The sequence below is a fragment of the Myotis myotis genome, unplaced genomic scaffold (genome assembly GCF_014108235.1).
Source record: "Myotis myotis isolate mMyoMyo1 unplaced genomic scaffold, mMyoMyo1.p scaffold_m19_p_17, whole genome shotgun sequence".
In the NCBI taxonomy this organism is placed as follows: domain Eukaryota; kingdom Metazoa; phylum Chordata; class Mammalia; order Chiroptera; family Vespertilionidae; genus Myotis; species Myotis myotis.
Window position 1 is genome coordinate 10,221,718 of NW_023416321.1, and position 24,525 is coordinate 10,246,242.

General features: G+C 54.5%; 1 protein-coding gene and 1 long non-coding RNA gene across 2 annotated transcripts; one reads left to right on the plus strand and one right to left on the minus strand.

Annotated features, from left to right (window-relative positions):
• Nucleotides 1-15: 15 nt before the first annotated feature.
• HOXB3 (homeobox B3) lies at nt 16-24,525 on the minus strand. The gene is made up of 4 exons (XM_036341682.1): nt 22,958-24,525; nt 5,222-5,309; nt 1,676-2,274; nt 16-872 (listed from the first exon to the last, which is right to left on the minus strand). The coding sequence occupies exons 3-4, from the start codon at nt 2,121-2,123 to the stop codon at nt 16-18; spliced, it is 1,305 nt and encodes a 434-aa protein (XP_036197575.1). The 5' UTR covers nt 2,124-2,274; nt 5,222-5,309; nt 22,958-24,525.
• LOC118672177 lies at nt 1,894-3,439 on the plus strand. Its single transcript, XR_004973007.1, has 3 exons — nt 1,894-1,997; nt 2,763-2,964; nt 3,164-3,439. It is a non-coding gene; the product is annotated as an uncharacterized LOC118672177 (long non-coding RNA).

Sequence of the window (24,525 nt, forward strand, 5' to 3'; positions counted from 1 at the left end):
CCCCCACCTCTCCGATCACAGGTGTGTTAACTTGGGCGCTTCTTGGATTCTACCCTGAGGAGGAGGCGCATGGTGAGAGGAGAGGTCTGTGTAGGTGGGGTGGGGGTCGCAGGGTCCGTGGTGCTGGCTGGGGGCCATAGGGGGCGCCCCGTTGTAGTCCAGGTTCCCCGAGGGGTGGTGGGAAAGGTGGTTGAGGCCGTAGAGGGAGGGGCCGGCAGGGGGCGGCAGCGGATCCACGTAGCCGCCCCCGCCCACGTACACCGGGCTACCCTGCATGGTGGGCGTCCCGTAGGCGCCCCCGTTGGCTTGGAGAACGTGGGGCTCGTAATCGGGCGCCGGCGTGGGCGGGTATTTCTGCGGGGCGCCGCAGCCTTTGAGAGAGGGCTGGTAGTTGGAGGACAGCGCGTAGGCATTCGGGTGGGCTTTGCCGAAGGTGGGCGGGGACGGGCTCTCGTAGCTGGGGGTCATGGAGTGTAAGGCGTTCATGAAGCCGGCCGTGGACTGCATGGGCTGCGGGGGGCTGCCGGCGGGGGACGGGCCCCCCGACGACGAGGCCAGGCCCTTGGCCTTCTGGTCCTTCTTGTACTTCATGCGCCGGTTCTGGAACCAGATCTTGATCTGCCGCTCGCTGAGGTTCAGCAGGTTGGCCATCTCCACGCGGCGCGGCCGGCACAGGTAGCGGTTGAAGTGGAACTCCTTTTCCAGCTCCACCAGCTGCGCGCTCGTGTATGCCGTCCGCGCCCGCTTGGACGCCGCCGATCCCGGGGGGCTCTTGTCCCCTCCCCCGCCGCCGCTGCCGCCCCCGCCGCCGCCGCTACCGCCTCCGCCTCCGCCTGCGCCGCCTCCGCCGCCGCCACCACCGCAGCCCTCCGCTGGATCCGAGGGGGAGGGGTGGGAAGGGGAGAAAATGAAATAAAAGATAATTACTGAACACGCCGAAATTGAATGCATCGTTTCTTAATAAATCCAGGCCTGGACTCGGATCCCCCGCCGCCTCCCCTTCCCGTCCCCGCCTCCTCCTTGCTACCTCCCCCCCACCCCCCAACGCCCGTCGCATTAGCGGACACTCTATAATAGTGGCATTTATTAAGAGACCTGTTCTCCTCTCCTGCCCCAGCTTATGAAAATTTGATCATGTCACGCAGACAGAGCCACATGGCCATTTATTTAGGGCTGGGTTTTCTCTCGCACGCTCTCTCCCCCGTCCTCAACTCCAGGTCTGGGGAGTCACTCCCCCCTCTCCTGCCCCTGTCTGTGACCAGGATGGGGGTGGCCGAGGACGACCCTTGAGGCACCAGGACATCCGTGGGCAGGACACGGGAGTGTGGCGCGAAGAGGCTGCCGTGCCTGGAGGCCGGGACCCCGGGCCGCCCGAGAGATTGTGATTAATACCCACAGTAATCATACTTAATAATAATCAATCGTTGACGACTCTGCGTCTCCTGGCCCCGCGCCCGGCCTTCTGGAGCTCGGGTGCAGGGTGGCCGGAGGGAGAGGGTGTGAGTGGGGTCAGGGGTCATCAGGTGGTGGGAGGTCGGGGAGCTGCGCCGCTGCCACCTCCACCTGATACTGTCCCCAGGCCGCCGCCTGGGCGCCTCGGGGCTGGGTGCTAGAATAACAGCGACATTCCTGGCCCGGACAAAAGCGCACGCTGAGGAAGGCAGAGAGCTGGTACCTGTGCCGGGGGAGCTGTTTTTCAGCTTGGACGTTTGCCTCGACTCTTTCATCCAGGGGAATATCTGTTTGGTGAGGGTGGAGTTGGAGCCGGGACCGCATTTGGGGGGGCCGCTTTTGCCGGCCCCGCCCCCACTGCTGCTGTTGCTAGTGGTACTGGTAGGTGCGGCGCTGGGCGGGGGTGAGCCGGGCGGGGCGGGCAGGGGCTCGGGGGCCAGGCCCGGCCTCATGCAGCTGCCGTTGAGCTCCTTGCTCTTAGCATGCGGGGCGGCGTTGCCCAGGGATTGCAGCGAGCACGCCGAGCGCTGGTAGTCACCCTCCAGGTGCGTGGCGGCCTGGAAGGGGGGTGGGGGGGCACCATCGTAGCCGAAGCCATTACTGCCAGGGTACGAGGAGTAGCCTCCGAAGAGTGCAGCCGAGGCGTTGTCGTAGTAGGTGGCTTTCTGCATCGCTGGGCGAAACCCGGGCAGTGGGTGGCAACTTGCAAGGGCCTGATACCCTCACGACCGGACATTGGCACCCCTGGGGGTCACGTGAGGCGCCGGACCCCCCCTCCCCTTTCTGCCCCCCTCCTCCCGGGGTCTGTTCGGAGCCGCTGACCTGCGGGGTGAGAGAAGAGACACAAGGGGGAGAAGAGGACTGGGGCTCGAATCCATCTTAGGAACTGAAAAGGGAACTGACATCAATAGGGATTTTTCCTCTCCCCAACCCCGGCATCTTCACAGCAGATGCTGAGGCCGCTTCCTGGCCGGCAATGGATTTTCCTTAAATTTCAACGCTTTAATTGCAAAGTGAAAGCCCACCGGTTTTCATTTCCACTTAAAAATAAGGACAGTATTCCTTTGGGGTCTGGCTAGGTCTAGAATCTTCCTGCTTACTGCAAAAGTCATTGCTTTCTCTCCTGTGCCAGCACACTAGCCTCTAACCTCTCCTCCTTCCTCCCCCTATCTCCTCCGCCCCAGCTCTGGAGAGGGTGGCTCAAGAAGAGGGAGACGGGGAGACTCTAAAAGCATCAGCAATACCCTTCTCTGAGCTGAGGCCTCCTGCCTCTGCTCCCTCCGTGTCTATCAGGTCTCTCTCACCCACAGAGTCTCATCTGAAGGAAAGACAGAACTCCGAAAGAGACAGAAGGAAGAAGCACGCTGAGCAGAGAGCCTTCTTATGTCAGGGATCCTCTCACCTCACAAAGACAATAACAACGGCCTGACCTAGAAACTTCCTGAAGACCTTTCACCTCCCGAACCAGAGGAACTGGGCCTTTCCGGGCGTCCCTGCATGTCCCTGCTCCAGGTATCTCCACCGCCAGGCTAAGTCTTGGCCCAGCCAAGTCTGGGACGGGACCAGCCGCCCCCATGGGGCCCCCAAAAGGAGCAGGATTGTTTCAGTTCCCTGGCCCGGCTGCTTGGTGCTGTGACCATTTGGCCCAGATCTCCTCCCTCCTTCATTTTTTTCCCACAGGACTTAATTTTTCCCACCCTTTTCTTGACAGTTTGTTTCCTTTGATTCCTTCAACAGAAGAAAAGAAGAAAGAAACTGGATAACTGCTGGACTTTTCTACCAAGAGATGGGAAAAGACTTTCCAGAGAAAAAAAAATTCCCTAGGAAAAAAACAAAGTCAACAAAGCAATTTGAACAATATTATTCTCTGGGCTGGAAACAGGGTACCCCTGTTTACTAAAGTTCTCTGGGGCAAAATTTTTTTTTAATAAAATCATTGTGTTTTTTTTCATGCAGCCTTTTTAAAGTGTGCCGGAAAAATAAAGGTTCGAGCTGTCATAGGGTTTTGTATATTTCTTCTGAAACTTCTGACTTCATCCCTCCCCCCTCATCTGTCTTCCCCAAGGCCTCACCATCACACTTTTTCATAAAACCTCCAGAATGACCCTCTCTTCTGACATGTGAGTTTGAAATACTTAAATCTCATTCAGCCCAGCTGGCAAACTCCAAAGAAAACTAAAAATAGGAAAATAAAAGAAAAGGCGTGTAGGTGAAGGAAGTCCCTCCCACACATAAATCCCCTTCTTAATCGCACAGATTTATACCCCAAAGAAAGCCGGGGTGGCCCTGAGGTCCGATTGGTTTCTGGGAAGAATTTGTTCCTGGAAAATACACATGGGTCTGCAAAGCAGCAGGTCCTTTCAGGAAAACTGGAGTTCAATTGACCAGGCTGACCCAGCGCCTTTATTATTATTACCATTAGTCTCTGATGATTTAACCAAAATTGGCTTCGGAGCAGCCCTGGCTGAAGGGGGAATTAATTAACAGGCATCCGTTGAGTTTGTTATTAATAGATAGAAGAATAAAATAAAAAACCTTGGAGGGGGTTGGCTGGCTGGGCCCTGGCTTTATTTAGTCTAAATGATTGTTACAGCAGTAATGATGATGAGGAGGAGGAGGATGATAATAAAACAATAATTTGACTAGACGCCTGAGGCCGAAATTTCTGCCGCTGCCCCTGCAACAAACCCGCAAACCCTTGCAGGACCGCGGCCGGGAGAGTGTGGGGCGCGGAGGAGCCGGGAGCGCGGGAGGAGAGAATGGAGCCTCCGCCGCCGCCGGGGAGAACGAGCCGGGAGGTTTGCGGAGGGGCTTGGCCCCCGGCTCCTGCCGCCGCCGCCGCCGGGCTGTCTGGGCCGCTGCTGCCGCGGTGGCTGGCGACTAGCTACGCGGCCCACGGAGGCGACGAGAAAGCGTCCGGACGCCGACGCGGTTGGCGGTGGCAGGTTCCAAGCGCTCCGGGCTGGGAGCCGAGCCCCGGCGGCAGCAAGTTTGGGCGCGGGAGGTAACCGCATTAAAGGCGCGTGAGCAACTCCGCCGCGGACTCCGCGGGGCCGGGCTGCGGGGCGCCGAGGCCTGGCTGGCGGGACGGTGGGTGCGGAGCGGGAAAGGTGCCTCGGGGATCCGAGATCTGGGGGCCCGGGAGCCGTGGGGGTGGGGAGCAGCTCTACCCAGCCACACATGTCTATTTCCCTTGCCTCCATGTTGGAAAAATCCAGGCTCCATATGGCTTCTCGGGAGGGAGCCGGTGGCTCCTGGCTTCCCCCCAGGGTCTCGCTGGAGTGAGCCACCCCCAGAACCCCACCTGGCCAGGCGCACCCCTGGAAGAGCCGGGAGAGTCACAATCGCGGGGGAAGCCCCGGGAGAGGGGATAGGCCACCTTCCAGGACTTAAAAAAATAAAAAATAAAATTAATGGAAGGAAGAAAAATAAAACGGGGAAGGAAGAGAACGGTTAGGCTCTTCTTATCAGCAGGAGAAAAAAATTCTGCCCAGGACCTGATTGCTAAAAGGAAAGAAGAGAAAAGGAAAGAAGCAGGAAGAGAGAGGGAGAGAGGGAGGGAGAGAAGGAGAGAGAGAGAGGGAGGGAGGAAGGGAGGGAGGGAGAGAGAGAGAGAGAGAGAGAGAGAGAGAGAGTCAGTCGCTGCGTGGAAGGAAGCTTAAAGCTTGTGAACTCTTCTTGAACCGAGATTGGAGTCATATGGGCCATAAATCATTGAGACATACTCTCCGCCATTCACAAACTGATAGCCTATTTTAGTCCAGCTTACCTTAGCCACCGACGAGGGGAGAACAGGCAGACATAATATATATTCACATCGAGCCCCAGCGCGAGCGGCAGGCGAGAAATCTCCCCTCCTTGAAGGCAAAGGGAAAAAAAGACCACTGTTTAAAGCGGCGTCGCCCCCCCTCCCCAACAGCCACCCCGGCTGGGGAGCCCGAGGGGCAGAGCGGCCGGAGGTGCCGCGCGGCGTCCGCTTCAATTCACTCGGCTTAGGAGCGGGGGGTGCGCAGGAGGGAGGGGGTGGGGGAGCGGGGAAAAGCAGGAGCCCGAAAGGTGCTTGGGCTGCTGGGCTCGCCGAGAATCCAGCTCCGGGCTCCGCCACGGCCAAGTCGCCACAGTGTGGTTGCCCTATAAGACTGGTACGCCCTACTCTCCGTAACAATGGCCTCTGCTTTTGCACAGGGAAAAAAACCACACACACACACACACACACACACACACACACACACGCTCACACACACCCCCCACCTCTCCCCCTTTAGCGGGCTTAGATGCCTGATAAGGAGGGAAGGTGATGGTGGTATTGGGGGAGAGGGGATTTTTACACCCCACCCCACCCCCACCCCCAAAAAAGGGTGAGTAAGGAAAGAAGGTAGAGGTTGAGGATTTTTTTTTTTTTTTTTTTTTGGTCTTTTCATTTTGTAAGAACAGGTACATTTTTAAATGGAGATTTTGGCAGGGGAGGCAGGGGGAGCCAAGGCAAGGCAAGCCAGTTGGAGTTCCCAGCTCTTACCACCCCAGTGGTAAACCATTATGCTAATTGAGAAGGAGCCGCTGGGAGGCCTGTCAAAGGCTCTGTGCTCCCCGGGGGTGGGGTGCCTGGCGCCCCTCTGTATTCATGTGCAGTGGAACACCAGGACTTTTTTTTTTTTTTTAAGTAGTTTCACTCCTCTGGGACTAGTGGCTGGGTCTTCCGCCCTCTGGCTCTGGCTCCCTCCATCTGAATCTCCGGGTCTGCTGCTTCTCTCCCCACAAGTTTCCAGACCCAGTTTCCAACTGGTAGGGAGGGAAGGCCAGATTTTTTTTAAACAGCCCCCTCCCTTTTTTTTTTTTTTTTTTTTTTTGAGAACAGACAACAAGCGGTGATTATTTAAAAAACCCAGACCATCTTGCAGGGCGAAGGGGGGCTGATGAGATGGTGACAAAAGGAGGACCCTGTGTTTCGCTTCAGCTCCAGACCGGCTGGCCAGAGCCTGTAAGAACCTCCCAGAGAAGTTTCTGTTAGGATTCTCACCTCTGGGTGGGCAGAAGGGGCTCAGAGGTGATAAGGATATTTGTACTTCTAAGAAGATGAGAAGAACTAGCAAAATGGCTTAATTTTGAGTGAACCGGCAGGAGACACAGAGGATAGTTGTTGTGGTGGTTGTTGTCGTCATTATTATTATTATTATTCAGAACAAACTTGTTCTCTCAGCCCTGCAAGATGATGATTCTTGGCAGAAGTAAGGAAGATGATAGAAGATAAACTTTTCTTGGGGTGTGTTTGAGAAGGGCGGGGAGGCCTGTAGGAGGAAGACAGGAGCCAGGAATGTAGGTGTCTGCAGATTTGGGTCGGGGGTGGGGGCGAGTCCCGTTGGTGGAGGAAAAAGACAAAAAGAGCACCAGGGCATTCCCAAAAGCAGGAGTGTTTGCAACTCTGCTAACTGCTGACTCTGGGTTTAGGGGATAAAATAGGAGGCAAACGGTCTCTTTTTTTCCTACAAAGGCAGCTTGGAAAACTTGTTCTCTTAACTTTTTGTGGATAGCACCAGCCACTGCCCCGTGAGCTCCTGGTTAGAATATTTGGCTTTTGCCTTCTCCCATCTGGATGCACCAAGGAGAGATGGGACTGGGAGAACAAAGGTGAGAAATTGTTTCCAGCTATTCTATTGTCTTCCTTCCAGGAGAGGGTGGTTGTGTCTGGCAAAGCTTCCCTCAGATCCTATCCTTGTTCCTCACTCACAGGCTCTGCTTTGGGCTGAGAAACTATTCTATTCCCATAGGAAGTGGTTCCTGGGCTCCTCTGGCCCCCCTACTTCTTCCAGGCCCCGTAAGTCAGACTTTCTGGGTTGAAGCAGTAGGTTTCCTGGGGCCCTGCTGAATTAGGGGATGGGGTACCCATGGCCTCCCTACCCTCTAGCAACAAGAACCGCATGTAGAGCTTTCACTGTGATATTCCCAAGGATCCTATGGCCTCCTAGAGAGATGGTGGCTGAGAGAAAGGACAGATGAAGATAGAGGGTGGGAGCCATTTTTTCTGTGTTCATTAAGAGTATCAAGAAAAGGAAATGCCCAAGCCAGACCCAATGTGGGGCTCAGGCCATGACCCTCGAAGAGAGTGATTATGGCCGCATGAGGATGTGGCTGCAAGAAATCTGTCCTGAGATCTCTGGTCCCCGGTGAGAGACCTACAGAGTGGGACTCTATGTAGCTTTGGGTCTGGTGGGTCAGAGACTCAGCCCAGGGAGGCTGCCAGAGGCTTAAGGGAACCAGCACCTTTGGGTCTTTTCTCTCACTCCCCAAAATTTAAGAAGCCAAGAATGTATCTCAGACCCTCCATCTGTCCTAGCTGTTGCTAGAGAAGATCGTCATAAAAATTGAGAGAAGAGAAAACCTGGTTGTTTGTGGCTCCAAAGCTTTGCATCAAGGAATAAAAAGAGAGCCTGGAGGGCACCCCGCCAGCTGCCGGCCTGCAAGCCCGGGCTGCAGGCTGATGGGGCCTGGAGCTGAGCTGGGGGTGGAGGCGCTTTCCAGAGACAGCAGTGGACTATTCCCCTCCTGGAGCCTCAACTCACTGCAGTGCCTTCTGGCTACGCAAAGAAATGGGGTGTAGTGGGGTGGAAGCAAAAAGAACTGGGGAGCAAGAAAACTAACCTGGAGAAAAAGTTCAGAAGACATGCACCCCCAAATGCGGTAGGAGATGAAGTGGGACTTCTTAGTTCTGGAAAGCAGAGCCCATTTGAAATGTTTGGGAGGCAATTAGATCCCATTTTGGTTTCTTTCTTGCCTTTTTCTTCCTTTCTTGGAGATTTCTGGCTGGCCGGTTGCCCCAGATTGGGACAGGGAGGGTGTGGGGTGTGGACGGTAGAACCGGCAGCCCTGAGGGCTCCCATTTCGTTTGAGGTGTTGATGCAGGATGGGGACCTTTCAAACTTCAAGGGACAAAGGCAGGATAGTGAGGAGTATGGGCAAGGACCTTGGGGTGGGAGACACCAGAGGGGTCTGAGGGGAGACTTTGGGGTCTGGAGAAGAGGAGGGGAGAGGGCTGCAGCGATGCCAAGGGAGTCCTGATTCAGGGTTAGACTACAGAGAGGAGAGGAAACAATTTCTTCCTGGATTCAAGGCAGGGAAACTTAACTTACTCTGTGTGTGTGTGTGTGTGTGTGTGTGTGTGTGTGTGTGTGTGTTGAGAGAGAGAGAAATTGAAAAAAATGGAGAGAAAGATCAAGACACAGAGACCTTAGTGTAATCTAATAAAGGCAAAAATTAACAATAAAGGTAAAAATTAGAGAAAGTGTCCCCCTTCAGAGACATTCTTTTCTCTCTGCTTCAGTTTCCAAAAAGCTAGAGTGCTCTCTCTGGCACTGGCACCCCCTCCCCCACTCCTAATCGGTGCCCAGTACCAGGGGACACGGAGCACTTTAAACCCCCTTGAGAAATCCCTGGCGGTCCAGCCCTCCAGGCCTTTGGGGGATCACATCAGTCCCCCCCCCCTGCCCTCCCCATACACACATACACAGAAAATCAAAGAGCAAACGAAAATTCTCCTCTCACAAAGCACAAATTGGCTGGCCCCGTTAAAATCGATTTCTGATGATCAGCCTTGGGGTGACCAAGAATTCTGCCCCAAATTCCGACCGCAGGCTGATCGTGGAGGCGCTGGGAGCTGCAAGCCCAACGAAGCATCTAGGGATCTGTTTCTTTCTGGTCCTGTCTGGTTCCCAGACCCACACTCTTCTAGCTTCATCGCCCAACTTTGTTGCAGCAGCGGCAGAGTCTTGTAAAGTTCACACCCACACCCAAATCTCCATCTAAACATTCATAAAAATTTTCAAGCTGGGGTTGTAAAATGGTAATTGCTACTGGAGACCGCTCCTGGTATCTGGATCCTCAAACCTGCCTTCCCCCCTACCCACCCCACCCCAAGATGCCGGGAGCAGGAGGGAACAAAGGGGCAGCCGCATGCAGATTTGGCGCCTCAGCAGAGACCGGTGTAGACCGGGTATAGACCTGGCTCAGCAGAAACGGGGATGGAAAGAATAAAAAGGCCACTAGGGTGGAAGAAAAATCCAAGCTGTACTCTCCCCCCAACCCCAAGCGACAGGGTGAAAGTGAAGAAAGGAGAAGACAGGGCAACCAAGAGAATTTGCAAAGACTCCTCGGGTGAGCGTGGAGGCCGCCCGAACGTGCTGAGGAGCAGTGGATGGGGCTGCCTTGGGCCAAGTTGGGAGTTACCGGCAGGCGGGCGCCTTGCTGGCACATGAGTCAATTCTGAATCAGGGGTCCCGCCTCATCTAGAAACATGGTCCTGGCCCAGCTAACCCACACCCGCGGATGTTGAGACAAAGGTGGGCAAAGTAGAGAAGGCACCAGGGAGAGGGTCCAGTCTAGGACAGCTGGGCAGGGGGTGGGGGTGCTGGTGAAGGGAGGGAGAAGCAGGCCGGGGAGGAACAGGGGCCCAGCCGCTGAGAGTGACTGCGCAGGTCTCTCCTGACAGATTGGATGTCTCTCTCCCAGTGACCTCTGTTTAACAGACAATAACTCACCGGATTAATGACCAATCAGCTGAAGGCCTTCCGAATTGCCTCCAAATATAAAACTCCAAAGTCGAATGGGATAGGGCCAGAGTCTGGACCTGCCAGCGCTCATTCTCATTCTCTCTCTCTCTCTCTCTCTCTCTCTCTCTCTCTCTCTCTCTCTATATATATATATATATATATATATATATATACACATGAAATCTGGCCTGAGACTCTGATTTCCAGAACTAAGATGAGGTTGTTTCCCATCTCTTCCCACTTCCTCCTGCACAACTCATATCCCTGCTCACACTTCCCAAGGCAATCTGGGGAGCTCCCCACTCCCCTCTCCCTCCTCATATCTCTGCTCCTACAAGAAATCTCTCTTTTCATAACCATTAAACTTTTGAGAAACTCCCACCCCTCTTGAATTTTATTTTCTCCCAGTTTGGGGAAAGAGATGGAAAATGAGAGCAAGAATTGGTGGTGGGGGGGGTGTCATCCGCCTTGCAGGCCTATCCTGGCTGCCCCGGCAGAAGAGCTGGTATAGTGGTACAGTGCCCTCTCCTAGAAAAAGAGGGTCCAGAGACCTAGGGGTCAGGGTGAAGCTGGAGGTGGGGGGGGGGGTAGCCTGCCATCATAGACTCTAAGTTCTAAAACCACAGTTCCGTCCCTGGCTGGGGTAGAAGGGACTTTAAGAACTGCATTCTGAACAACTAACTCCAGCCTCAGCTGGGCACCTAGGGGAAGAGTGCCTTGCTCTGTGAGGTTGAGCCCTGCTTCCTTAGCGCCCAAATGCCAATTCCAGCCCAATCCAGCTAGCAAGCCCCTCTCCACTGCCTTCCATTTCCATTGCTCTCAGAGGCCCGAGCTTCTCCTCTAATCTTCAGGAGGAGGAATGGTCCAGATGCCAGTAGATTTCCTAGAGCCAGTCTGAGTCACCACCCACTGCTCGGGGTGGGTACGAACCCCCTGTGTATTGCAAATCAGCATGCAGTAACTTCTGTATGCAAGGGAGATGTTCCCAAGCACTAGACAGTTACATCCGGGGCAGAACTGGGAAAACGCAGGGATCATCCTGTCCACTCCTGTCATTGTTACATCCAGAAACTGAGACCAGGGAAATGACTTGTCTTAAGTCATCCTGGGGATAGGCTTGGAAGTCAGGAGGCTTAAATTCTAGGTGTTCCAGATTGGCTGTATGAGCTGAGGCAGAGAGCTCCTTGGGCCTCAGTATCCCCTTCTGTAAAGCCAGAGCATATGTGGAGGGGAGGGGAGGGGGTGGGCCTGAGGTCCTTTTTGGACTGAGAGTTTGTGCTTCCCTGTGTGCTAATGTAAAAGTGACACTAAGTTCGGACAATAAGGAGGAGTATTTCCTTTGGGGATTTAAAAGCTTATACCTCTACTACCAAACACCAACTCCACCTTGGTCCTTCCTCCCCCACAGAGGCTCACGCACTGGCTTTTACTGCTTTCCCGCTTGTGCTTGTGTGTGTGTGTGTGTTTATGTGGGGGGTTGTTCTCCACCTTCGCCACCAACTCAAAAGTGCTGATTTTGAACACAGGAGCCTTAGCAGTAAATAATTAATTTGTATAATTAGAGGAGGAAGGCTTCAACCTGGCAATTTTTAACCCAAATTCAATGCACCCATTGTACCAGCCTGGCCTTCTCACCCGACCCCCAACTCTGCCCACACACCTACCAGCCCAGCTTCCCAACTGCCTCCCCCCAATTGGAGACCAGCATCCTCAAGATGGCCAGCAGGATTCACGGAGTCAGACGCTGCTCCCTCCTCACAAAGTTCTGTTCCCTACCTGCCCCCCCTCCCCCTAGAAATCAGGCCGCCTGCAGCTGCCCTCTGCAGCTTGCTTTCCCTACCCCCTAGCTGTGCTGGGCTCCAGGTCCCAGGCTCCCCGCTCTTGGGATAGGAGTAATCCACCTCCCCAGCTCAAGATGCCCCAACAATCCAGCAATACAGCGAGTTTGCATTTCAAGAAACTCCCATTAATATCAATTTACTTCACTGAAACCTCGGGTTCTTCATCAAGTTGATGATTTATGATAAAATCAATTAAATTACGGCCACTTAGGGCCCAGCCGCTTCCTCTCAGATTTCATTGGTGCAGGACCCAAGTGTCTGGTGGAAAAATGCGAGTTTAGCTGGAGGCGAGGAAAGATAATTCTGCGGCTGAGAAAATTTAATGCAAAACAATTTCCAGGCAAAGCTGGGGCGTCTGGACAGAAATGCAAGAGCCACCAGTTGGCCTGCGGAAATAACGATCTGGGGGTCAAAAATATATTTCTCCCCACCCCCACCATCCTGCTCTGTTCCCCTTTGTGCTCCCTTGCCCCCCCCTCCCCCAAGCAGCAACTTCAGGGGAATTTGAGCAGTAATGGTGGAACCCAAGCCTGCAAGGCCCAGCTTCCAACCACTGATCTCCCCTACTACCCCAGGCCTTTTCCTCCTCCCTCCCTCCCCCCTCCCTCCCCTTCTCACACAGCTATGCTCACTAGATCCTTCGTCTCCCACAGCAAAGTCAAAGGTTCAAAGTGAATATCAGGTGGCGCGTGGGCAGATGACACAGAGGGGCCAGGGGCCAGGCCAAGTGGACCCTGCTGCATGTGGCCGTGGGAGGAAAGAACGCCCAGGCGAGCCAAGCAGTGCCCCACGGCCAGGGAACCGAGCAGCACGGCGTGTCCAGAGCTGCCCCGTCCCAGAGGTTCCGGACCAGAGAACACCGGCCTCCCCCCAGCTCCCTGGGTGCCCCCTCACAAAGCCATGCTGCGCCCAGCAGACCCAGCCCCAGAACTGCCATACCCACGAACGCCTTACACCTCACACAGACCCGCCACACTCTGTGCCTCAAAGGGAGTTCCCACCGTCTCCCCACATCTGAGAAAATAAATCCCGGAGCATCCACCTGGCATTGCCTCCCGCCCCGAGGAGAGGAGAGGAGAGGGGCTGCTCCGGCCTCCGCTGTTTGGTGTTTGGTTTCCAAGGCAGGCAGGGAGTAAACACGGCTTCGCTGCAGCCATAAATCACCCCCCCTCCTACCTTCTCAGTGTAACACCCGGCCTCAGCGCAGCCCCTTGTAGTCTCCGCTTCAAATAGCCCGCAAGGTGCTAAAAGGCCGGGCCGTGGGGGCAGCTGGGCTGTGCGGCCGGAGGCGGCCGGGCGCGCGGGCCCCTCCCCAGCGGATGCCCCTCGCCGCCCCGGAAAGCCCTCCACCGCCTCCAACACCCTGCCTGCGAGGGGGCGCTCCCCCACCCGAACCCCGTTCCTGTCCCCACACCACAGGCGCACCCACGCTCCTCCGCTCTGCCCTGCACGCGGGGTGCCTCGACCCCCTGCGCCCCCACCGCCTCTGAAGTTGCCTTCATCTTTGTCTCCCACGGTTTGGATCCGGCCTCTGTGCGGACCCAGGAGGGAGGCCGGGCCGGGCCTCAGCCACTCCGCTCCCCGCCCCGCCCGCCCGGGCTCCGCACCCACACTTACCTGTGCGCTCCCGCTAGGGCGCAGGCCGCGGGGCGCGGGGCGCGGGGCGCGCGCGGGAGCCACCGGCCGCGCTCGGGTCCCTCGGCCCCCGCCGGGGCTCGGCCGGCCGCATCCCGGTCATTCCACCCCGGGCGGCCCTGGGACGGGCGGGCGGCCGCGGGGAGAGGCCCGGAAGCGCGGCCCGCACCCCGCCCCCGCCCCCGCCCCCGGCTTTGTTCGGCCTTCGAGGCCGCGGCGGCGGCGGGGCGCGCGGGGCTGCCCTCGAGGCGCCCCTCTCCGGAGGAGCCGGGGGTCCCCCTCCGCCGGGCCGGCCGGGCACGGCGCTGGGCTCGGGGCTCTGAGAGGCGGCCCAGTGGCCGGGAAGGGGAGCCGCGACTGACGGGGGGCACGGCGAGGCGCGGGAGCGCCGGGGGCGCCATGGCGGAAGGGAAGGCGGGCGCACGGGCGGCTCTTCAATGTCACCAGCGAAATGGGTTCCATATGTCCGGCCGGCGGAGAAGGGAGGGGAAGGGAGAGAGCTCTGGGCAGGACTGGACGGCGCTGGGGGTGCCCCATGGAGGGAGCCGAGCAGCGGCGAGGGGGGAAAGAGGAACTGGAGAGGCGAAAAGGTTTGCATTTCCCAGTTTCCCCGGAGCCTGTCAAGGCTGCTTAGGCGAGTAGGAACTTTCTTTCCCTTTTCCCTTTTCTTTCCTGAAAGATGGGGGTGGGGGGCGGATAGGGAAGAGGTCAGTGAAGGTAGCATCCGTTCGTTCAGGCTGAGATTCCTGCGAAGGGATGTAGATGGGAGGTGAAAGGGAAAGCTCAGAGGCGGCTGGAAGATCAACCTCTCCCCTTCCCTAAAGAGGAAAGGAAGAGACCCAGACCCAGACCGTACCCATGAGGGGAAAGAGAAGGCCCAGAAGATCCCAGGGTCCGGGAGAGAGAGAGTTCCTCCTGGGGAATTCTGTTTGGGGGCCAGTCCAACCATGAAGTGACTCATGATGGTGGTAGAAGAGGAGACGGAAGTGCCCAGGACATCTTGGCCATTCCTGAAACTTCAGTGGCTGCCCAGCTGCCTCCCACCTGAGGTAGCACCCAGAGGGCCTACTCTAGAGGCAGTTGCTCCTGGGATGGTCTCAGCTTGGGCAGCTGTCTGTGAAGAAAGCAGGGCGTCTAGAAAAGCTTCCGGTCCCACAGCCCTCTCCCCTGTGTGCCTGCCCCGCCAGGGGTGTAAGGGGTTTGGGCTCACTGGTGAGGTCTCCCTGTCTCTCTCTGCCCTCCACCCCCATTTTCTAACCGTCTCTGTTGCCTCTGTCCCTCTCTCACAGCCCCTTTGTCTTCTCATACTCTGCCTCTCTGTGTCTCTTAAGTAAATTTGAACTGAGCCATGGGAAGGACGTGGAAGCATCTCCAGAAACCACTTCTGGGCTGGGCGGCCTCTCCCTGGGGCAGTGTGGAGCCCTTGGCCTCCGGGCCCTCTCATCTACAGGGAAAACCTACCCTTTTGTATGGAGACATTCTCTTCTACAGAGAAGGGGGCAAGGGAAGTGGTTTCCTTTTCACTTCCCTTCTTCTCACTTAGCTCAGAGGAGACTGTGTGCCTCTCTCTCTCTCTCTCTCTCTCTCTCTCTCTCTCTCTCTCTCTCTCTCTCTCTCTCTCTCTCTCTTCATCCAAGTTGTGGGGTTCTTCTTCCAGGACAGCCTCCTGCCTCTCAGACTGGCCTTTGTCTCCCCTCTCCCTGCCATCCTCTCCTTGCCGTCTGCCTTGACTTCCCACCTCAGAAAGGGATCCTTCTGCCCCTTCTCTCTCTGGGGCCCTCTCTGTTTCCTTCATCCTCTCTCCTCATCTTTTATCCAACTCCTCTGGTCATGAAAGCAGTGGCAGCCCAGCTTCTCAAAGGCACGGGGAAAACATGATAATTATACAGAGAAAGTGGACACCAGCAGAGTCTGGGGAGAAAACAGAATCAGCAGCTTTCCTAAAACCCCCTTCCATCAAATGCATTAGACCCCACCCCCCGAACAGCAAGCACAAAAGCAAACGGAGAGTGTGTGTGCATAGACCTGGCAAGAGGCAGAGTGCTTCATGGTTAAATGAACCAAATGTATCTTTTTTTAAAAAAACCAACAAAGTCTTTTCAAACTTGGTGATTTGGGGGGTAGGCCTATGAGCCTGGATGGAGGGCATCAGGACTCACAGATGGAGATTTAACCAGGGGCCAGGGACTAAAAGATACTGGTGGAAAGGGATGGTCTCCCTGCTTTTGTCTCCTGGGGCAGCGTCTGCGTGAGAGTTGGGGAAAGGGAAAGGGAGGGGGTATCCCCGGGGCCAGAAGAGACAAAGACCTGAAGGGGGCTGAAAGAATGGAGAGGAAAAGGGGGGGCAGACCTCCATGTCATAAGCACAAGCAAAGGCAGCAGAGGGGGCAAGATAGGGGGTGGAGTTGGCAACACAGGGGTAGGAGCCTGTGGCACTGGCCCCCACCTCTTCCCAGTAGCTATGGCCTGTCCCAAAGAACAGATCCTTCAGCCTCCACCCTTTTGTTCCCCAGCCTCCAAAACAGACTAAATTCAGGAGCTAATAAACACAACTCTACTCTCGCCCTTCTCCTTTATGTCCCTCTTCCTCTCCAAGGAAGAGGTAATCCTGCCTCGCTCTCTCAGGGCTTCCAAGGCTTTGACCTACATTCTGGAGCACCAGTTTCCGGGGTGAACTCACATTTACACCCACCTTGTCACCTCCCACACTGGGAATTCTCCAACACTGAAGGATGGAGGGCCTGAAAGGCTTGGAGCCCCCTACCCCTCAGATCTCTTTGCTGCTGCCCCCCAACCCTTCCACCCTCCAGCCCTTGAATCCAGACTCCACCTTCCTTTTATCCAGGCCAGGTAATGCCCCCACCCATGCTAGCCTAGGGTCTTGTTCCTCTCCTTCTCTTTCTCCCTAAACCCTTGTCAACCCAGACTCCCAAATTGGGAGGCTTCACCCACCACCCTCCCACAAACCTGCCTGTTAACAAGGACAGGGGGGCTCAGCGCCCACTTGGAGTAGAGCGTGGGAGCGAGCTCCTAGATGCTCCACTGGGGCCTAAGCGGCCACTCGAGAGGCTTATGCCATAAATAATTAACACCTGGGTGCAGAGTCGCTCTAATTTCCCTACTCAAAGGTTTACACGAACAGGCAGAGTTAAAGATCACAGATAATAGTAGTTATAAAGTCAGTTGGCCCAGCTCCAGCCAGGGAAGAAAAAGCCAGTAGCCTTGGCCCCTCCTCTATCACCACTTTGGGGTACAGCATAGCATGTCTCCAGAAGACACCACTAGTTTTCTCTTGGCCAGCAGACTCTTCCCTGATGGGGGGGGGGGGATTGAGACCCCCCATATGAAACCCTAGGGCAAAGCTACCAGTTCTCCCCCTCCCAATCTCTACCCTGTTTGCTTCCTCTTTGAAATGGGGCTTAGGGAGAGGAACACGCTTCAACTTCTGGGACCACCTGATTCCTGGTACATTTCTTCTCTAGAAAAACTTAGAGAACTTCTCCCTGCTTTAGCCCCCCCCCCCCCCCAACACACACACAGTCCCTGGCTGCTGAGGAAACTTTCTTTGTTTCAGGAGGTCGAAGGAAGGCTACTGGGGTGTGAATTCATTTCCTTGTTTTGTTAGCCAGGAGGGTGGGGAGCCAGGGCTTTCAGCTTTTCTCCATGCCCTTCACCCTCTGCCTCCATTGTTTTGCCCAATTTGGGCAGCTCATTCTCCACCCTAAATGCCCTGTCATACACATCAGACCTATAGGTTAAGCTTTAATGCTATAGCTGAATCTCTCCAGCCACCCCCCCCCCCAATTGCACGGGACTTGGATTTGGTCCCCATCGACAACAAGAACCTTTGCCTTCAACGCCAGTCATTCCTTCCTCTGCCTCCACCTCTCTTTCCCCCAGGCTCCTTCTGCCTTCAGAGTTGGGCTCTTTCCCAGTGGCTGGAATTGGAGCAGCCAACCTCTGGTGGGGAACTGCTGGAAAATGAAGCTCTGTCTGCTGCTGCAGGAATGTTGGCTCTATCGGGCTCACAAATAGAATTTTTATATTAGGTCATGGTCTTTGACTGGGTTTATATGCCAATGAGGCATTTCTGGTTTACCAAATTTATACAAATCTCGCCTTAATTGATAATCACGGATGCTGTAATTTAAGACCTCCAGCTATAGAGCTTTCATATTAACTGCTGATATATTACTGTAAATCATCTGAAATAACCAACTCCTGGGAGCAGAGCAGAGAGGGAGGAGTGCCTCCGAGAGCGACTCTCTCCCGGCCGCAGAAATAGCCCAGCTTCCACATCATTTTCCGTGAGAAATGATTTATCGAAGACGTGGCCATAAACAACACAACTCGCTCACAAACACACGCAAACGCAAGCACACACACACACACACACACACACACAATGGCTGGCATGCCGGCCCCCGAGAAGCTGACACCCATATTGCTATAAATCAAGAAAAGGGTTGGAGGAGAGGGAGAGAGAGAGAGGAGAGGAATATTCCTAAAATCTCTATGCAATGCCTCAATGGGTATAAACACACAGAGCACCGTGTGAAGAGAAATGGCAGGAAATGAAGATGGCTATTTGTCACAGTTTACGACAATAACATTAATAACAAACAATAAATTTACATGGACATATAAGACACGGTAGGTAGTGAGAAATCCCTTCTACTTACAATACCCCAGCCCGTGGTGTGGCTCCGGCTGCGGGGCTGTTTTATTGCTGCCTCCCTCTCTTTCTCTCTCTCTCTCTCTCTTTCTCTCTCTCTCCCCCCCCCCCTCTTTTTTCTCAGGGTACAGGCTTGTTTTTCAAAGGACAGTTGAATTGCACGTCAGAAACAGGGAGACCAAGCCTGCGATTTTCCTGACGAATACATATCTATTCTGCAACCTCGGCATTAATTATTTAATGAATCACGTGACCAGGGGGGGGAAGGGGGTCTTTCGATTTCAGGCTCAAAGGACCACTATGACCTTCCCCTTCAGGAGGAGAAATTTTCCTGCAAAATAGGTCCCCCCCCCCCAACCCACCAATGGAATAGTATCGAGTTCTCCTCTCTTCCAGATTCACATCTATGCCTGCTGTAGCTACAGCTCCCTAACCATCTCCACCCCGACACACTTACCTACAGCCCACCTCTCCTCTCTCTCTTCTCCTCCTGCTTCTGCTTAGTTCATGGAGGTGCAGAAATAGTCTGCAGGGGCGTCTGGGGTGGGGGTGGGGTGGGCGAGAGCCCTTCTCCAAGCCCCTGGATTTCTCAGCTTCCAATTCTTCTCCCTGCACCCTTTAAGGTTAAGATTCCCCCCAACTCCCTTCTCTCCCTCACTCTTAGGAAACTGATTTTAGTGGGACCCACCCCCCCTTCCTAAATAATCAACAAAATTTCTAAAGGGACCATCTCCGAAAGATACACTTCTGAAGTCCACATTATACATGTATAAAGAAGGGGGCTTGTGGCTTTCATTCTCTTTTTGATCTCTGGTGGTACCTTTTGAAGAGGCAGAAAAGGGACTGGGTGGACAGGCGACGCTGGGACTTCCAAAGTTGAGAAGAACCGCAAGCGGGGACTTTTTTCGTTTGTGGTGTTCCTATTATAGGGAACCGAATCCTACCGACTGATTGAGAGCACGTCCAGAGACAAAGACCGGACTAAAGTTTCTAACAAAAGAAGTGGACTGTCCGCCTCTCTCTACCTCTGTCACACCCTGTCTCAGTCCCCTTACCCCCAACTCCACGGAAGACAGCTGGAGATTCTAACTGAAGGGGGGTGGGGAGGGGAAAGGAAGAAAGAGGCTTTGAAGTCAAAGTCGGCCTGGCAGCCCCGGATCCCTATTTCCCAGGTGTTAGTACCCTGAGCTTCCAATCCACAGACAATGGAGTCTGGTCAATAGGAAAAAGACTGGGGGGGGGGGGTTGCATATTAAAGGGTTCAACACCCAGGATGATAGGAGAGAGCCATTCCCTGGGCCTAGAGAGAGAAACCTTCATCTCAGAGATAAATAAAATAAAATATCCCCAAACCTTCCCACACAGCTCAACCCCAGAATGAGCAGACCAGCTACAACCAGAGTCAGAGTCCTTGGCTATGGGCTGCGGTGAGGGCGCAAAGGGGGGTGGAAAAGACATTCCTGAAGAAGCCCCTCGCTGCACATTCCCAGCCTTATCTCCAGCAGCTCTGGGGGCAGCCAGGCCACCGGCGGCCGCCGAGGGCAGGCCGGACAGGGGAAGAACAAATGCGCTTTCGGGTAGGGAGGCTGGGGGCTTCCCCTTGCGATTTGTTTGGAGGGTTCTGAACCAAAAGCAACTCAATGGGGAGAAGGCCGAGAGTCCAGATGGTTTAATAACCCCCCAAAGCAACATGCACCCCGAGTGGGAGTCGGTAGGGTCCAGCTGTGGCAGCATCAAGGTCCCTGCAGAAGGCACCGGGGCCGGCCTGGCCTCCTCAGAATCTTGCTCCCGGTGCACTGGTGGGGCGCTGGCAGGCCCGGGCCAGGCTCAGACTCTGTAGGGGGGTGGTCGGCTTTGATTGTCTCGATACAAAACACAGACTGGTATTGAATTCAGCCTGCTTGGGACGTGGGTCCCGAGCCCGTGCAACTCTCTGCAAGGTCCTGACCACAAATCCATTAAAGGGGTCCCCTCAAGAAAACTCTCCCCTAAAGTCTAAAAGGAAAATTTGAGCAAGCAAGAGAGAAGGTATAATATGCTGGGGCAGGGGAGGGCGGCGGTCTCTCTGAGCCGGAGACATTCTTTTTCAGGACAAGAACAGCAAACTGACAGGAAGGCATGCGGGGCAGGTTCTGTTAAAATGCCCACACTCTTCGGATCCTGGGAATGTCCGTGTTCAAATAAACAAGCGCCGAGAGCCAGCCGAGGGCCGAGCGCTTTCTTGCTGCCGATAAAGCGAACGTTTATACTGGGAGAAAGGCGAGATTGATTTACGAATCTGAACGCGCCGGTTTTATGGCTGATCACAAATCCGTCAGCGCTCAACTCACGCTGGGAAACTTCCCCACTTCGCTTTCTAACCAGACCCCATTCCCTGGCCGCTTCCCAGGGAGACCCACCACGGGGCCTGGGGCTGCCCCCAGTTTGTCCAGGCGGTGGAAGTGAGAGAAAGATGGGGAGGACCAGGGACCTGGAGGGAAGAGAGGTCAAAGATGAGGAGGACTAGAGGCAGCCGCCAGAAGTGTGGACAGTGAGCCCAAAGGGCCGGGGAGCCCTAGGCAGCACTCGGGTTGGGGCCTGGGAATGGGGGAAAGTGAGATCTCCATGTTCCCACCTGTAGGATAAAATCCTTGAGTGAACCCTAACCCTCCCTTCCCATTGTTTTCCTCCTCCTTCCCATTGGCGAACCCCTAATCCTCACATTGCCAGAGAGAAGCTTGTAAAGTCCCCAGGCCTATAGAGCTCCCACAATTGGTTGTCTGCCCTTATCATGGGTGCATCTCCCTGAAGCCCCAGCTTTTTCCAGCCCAGGAGCAGCCCAGCTCCCCTTTCTGCTCACTCCCTTTCCTTCCGAAGGCCTCCACCCCCTGCATTTATTATTATTTGCCATCCAGGGACAAAGAGGATACCAACCAACTCCAGTTATTTCTCACCTAAGACCAAGTCCCTAAGTGCCAATAGACCATTTACAACACGCAAACCAACACCAAGCACATCCCAGCAAGGTTCAGTCTCTCCTAGTCTTAACCTCAAAGGAGCATTTCCTCTTCCCAGCTGGAGTGTCCCCCCAACCCCATCTCCTCCGGAGAGGATGGCTGCTCATGTGGACTTTTAAGATACAGCAAGCGGCATACAGATTTGGAAAGGCTCTTAGAAACCCTCCACCCATCTCTGAAAATTAAAAGTTGCTGGAAACTTTGGCTAACATGGCAGAGCCCTCCCTGGAGATGGTCGGAAGGGTCTGCGCTGGCCCTTCCCCCAGCTCCCTTGCCCCTTTGGTGGAGAGGTATTCCACCAGCTCTGGGAGTAGCTGAGGTAAAATTGGGGGTCAGGGGAAGGGGGTAAAAGTGATTCTAGGAGTAGCTTCCCAAACAAAGGAACTTCAGGAAAAAAAATGGGTTGAGGGGTTGTGGATTTGGATATCAGACTTTGAAACACAGTAATCCCCAAGGAACTGTTCAAGTGGTGAGCCCTCTCTCTCCTTCGGACCCAGAGGCCGCCCCCCTAGCCCTTGAAGCCTTGTGGGCCTCTCCTGCCACTTCCCTTTGTCTGTCCCCCCCCCTCAGCTCCCTCCAAGCAAAACAGGACAGGAGGGGTGAGCTGGACGTGGGGACAGCGGTGGGAGCCCTGTAGGGAGACAGACCAGCACCCTCCTCCCTCCCCTGGCTGTACCCAAGCAAACACTTTTATTCCTTTTCTCCCCAATACGCAGTAACAGAAAAACAATCCAGAAATTCCAAAATAGCAAAGAAAGGGTTGGGGGCGAGAGGGGGTGGACATGGGCACACAGCAGCCCAGGGGCCGCTGGCTCCCAGCGGAGGTGTGACTTTCCCTCCGGGGCAGGACGCAGGAGCCAGCACAATGTCCAGTCTCAGAGAGGTCAAGGGGCTTCCGAGGTCATTTTGTGGTTCTAATACCGAGCTAATCGCCTAGAAAACGTGGCCTTTCCATGAACTCTCTCTCCTGCCAACCTCCTGCCTCCAAACTCGCAGTGAGCCCCAGGGAAAAAGGGCCAGCACATTCAGGTCCGAGGTAGAGCCCGCTGGCTCGCTCACCCTCAGAAGCAGGGCCCCAGGTTGGGGGGCGGGGGGCGGCGAGGGACACAGCCCCCAAACTAAGAGAGCAAAAGGAAACCAAACCGAACACGGAGCCTCCAGGAAAAAGGGAGGGGGACAGAGCTAAAGAGGAAGATTCCCGCGGCGGGAACCTTGCCTGTGAACGGAGCAGTTTCCTGCTCCAGAGAATTGGAAATATCTGCCTGGAATCCCAAGCTTGCCACAAAAAGGGGAAAAGGAAGACATCCACCTATACGCTGCTCCAAGCCTGGGGCATTCCCTCCAAGAAATGCATTCCGTTTTTCCAGGGGCAGCATGACATCTCACTGTAAACAGCTACGTGGGACACAAGCCCTCAGTGTAGACAAACAGTCACAGAACGACCGGCCACATGTGCGCGTCGCTACACACATACACATGCACAGATGCTTGGGTGCCACAGGCCCACCTGCATCCTCCAAAACCAGGACAGCACCCTGAGCTGCCTCACACACAACCTTCTCTGGGGCCCTTCGGGGACCCTCACACTCAGGCCCCAGCAGTTCAAACATTCTCCAGGTGCCAGGCCTCTCTCCCATCTGACCCAAGCATCAGTCATCATAAAAGGCCCCAAACCTGACCAGAGTCACCATAAAAACCCCACCACGATAGGGGTTTCTTCTTTCCCTTGTTTAAAAAAAAAAAAAGCAGAAGAAAAAAAAGCTCATAAAACGATTTTTAAAAAAAAAAAAATGCCAGCCCAGGCGGGGGCTTTGTTACCTTTGCGCCTCTCGCCTCCTCTCGCCCCGAACTCCTCGAATCCCATTCATGGCGAAGGGCTTCTTCCAAACTGAGAGAAAAAAGTTTTCAACTTTACGGTTCCAAAATTTTTCCCCCTCGCAGATCTGGGAGAGGCGGCTAACACTTTTTCCCCCCAACAGCCGGTCTGCGGAGATTTGCTGTTGAATAATAACAAAGGAGAGAGGATACGTATTTAAAGAAAAGAAGTGATTAATGGTTTTCTGTATAATTCTCACATTTTTCTTAGCTCTTGTCTACACAGAATGGCTGTGAACTTTAAGCTCCATAGAAATCTTTTTTTTATTCTATTCATACCTTCCAAGGAGTAGCTTTGATTTGGTTCTATAGAGGCATTCCTGGGGGGGCATATGCTTTTTAAGAACTATTTTCTCCCTCTGCTAAGGGCAGTCGCATCTCCTGGCAGCTAAACATCACACCAAAATGGATCGAACAAAGCTGGCTGCTCTCATCCTCCAGGTCTGGGCGATTTTTTACGAATCTCTCCGCAGCATTTAAACAGGCAGTTCAACCCTTTCTCAGTGCTAGGGACACCAGCCCCCTCGGTCCCTTGGCCCTACCCAGCTTCAAATTCCCGGGTGCTGCAAATCAGGGGAACACAATAAAGAAATAACAATAAAATGTGTGGGTGGAATTGGCTATTTTTATTTTCTAAAGGGAGAGGGGACTAAAACAACCAACCACTTTTCATTCATATGCTCTCCCCAGCCCTGGGCTCTCTGGAGGCAGGGTCTATACCCGGGGCCACCACAGGACCAGAGAGCTCAGGCTGGAGCCCCCAGACCTTCAAACTTCTCGTGGGTACTGCACAAAAGCGGCCCACACTTAACAGAACTTCTGAGGGTCACCTGCATTCCCTTCCCCCACTCCATTCTAGGGGTGACTGGGACCTCCGAGACAGAAAGCGATTTGGTCCCCAGTCGTACTTTCGATACTTTCTATGAGAAAGAAAATGAAAATTAATACAGGAGCAGGGCTTCACAAAAGAGGCCATTTGTCTTCTTGATTATCTATTTGCTTGTCAGAGTTTGAGCTATGGCACCGGCTAGCTCCTTTGTAATATAAAAATACTCTGAAAACCTGCAAACACCCAGAAACATCTGTGCAAAAAATTAGACTCATTAAAGCCTTAAACACCTCCGAGGAAAACGATACCTTCTTATGCAGGAGAAAAGGGGCCGGCCTCGCGGAATCCTCTCTCGGAACTTTAATAAGCAAAGAGCCGTCTGTCTAGGAGGAGACAGCTTAACCGCATTTTATTTGCTTATGACAAATAAATCATGATATGAGAGGCTTTGCCATACTTAAGCCTCTTGTGTCCTACAATGAAACATTCCCCCCACCTCCACATTAGGGAGTGGAGTCAGCCCTCCTAGTCCTTTCCATCCATTTTTTGCACTGGAGGGGGGACAATTTAAAGAACACACCCACCCCCAAAAGAAAACAAACCAGCTACCACAGTTTGGAGTCCTTGAAGATAGAAATTCCCATCGGACCCTTTTGGGGGGGGGAAAAAAACCCTCAGCCAT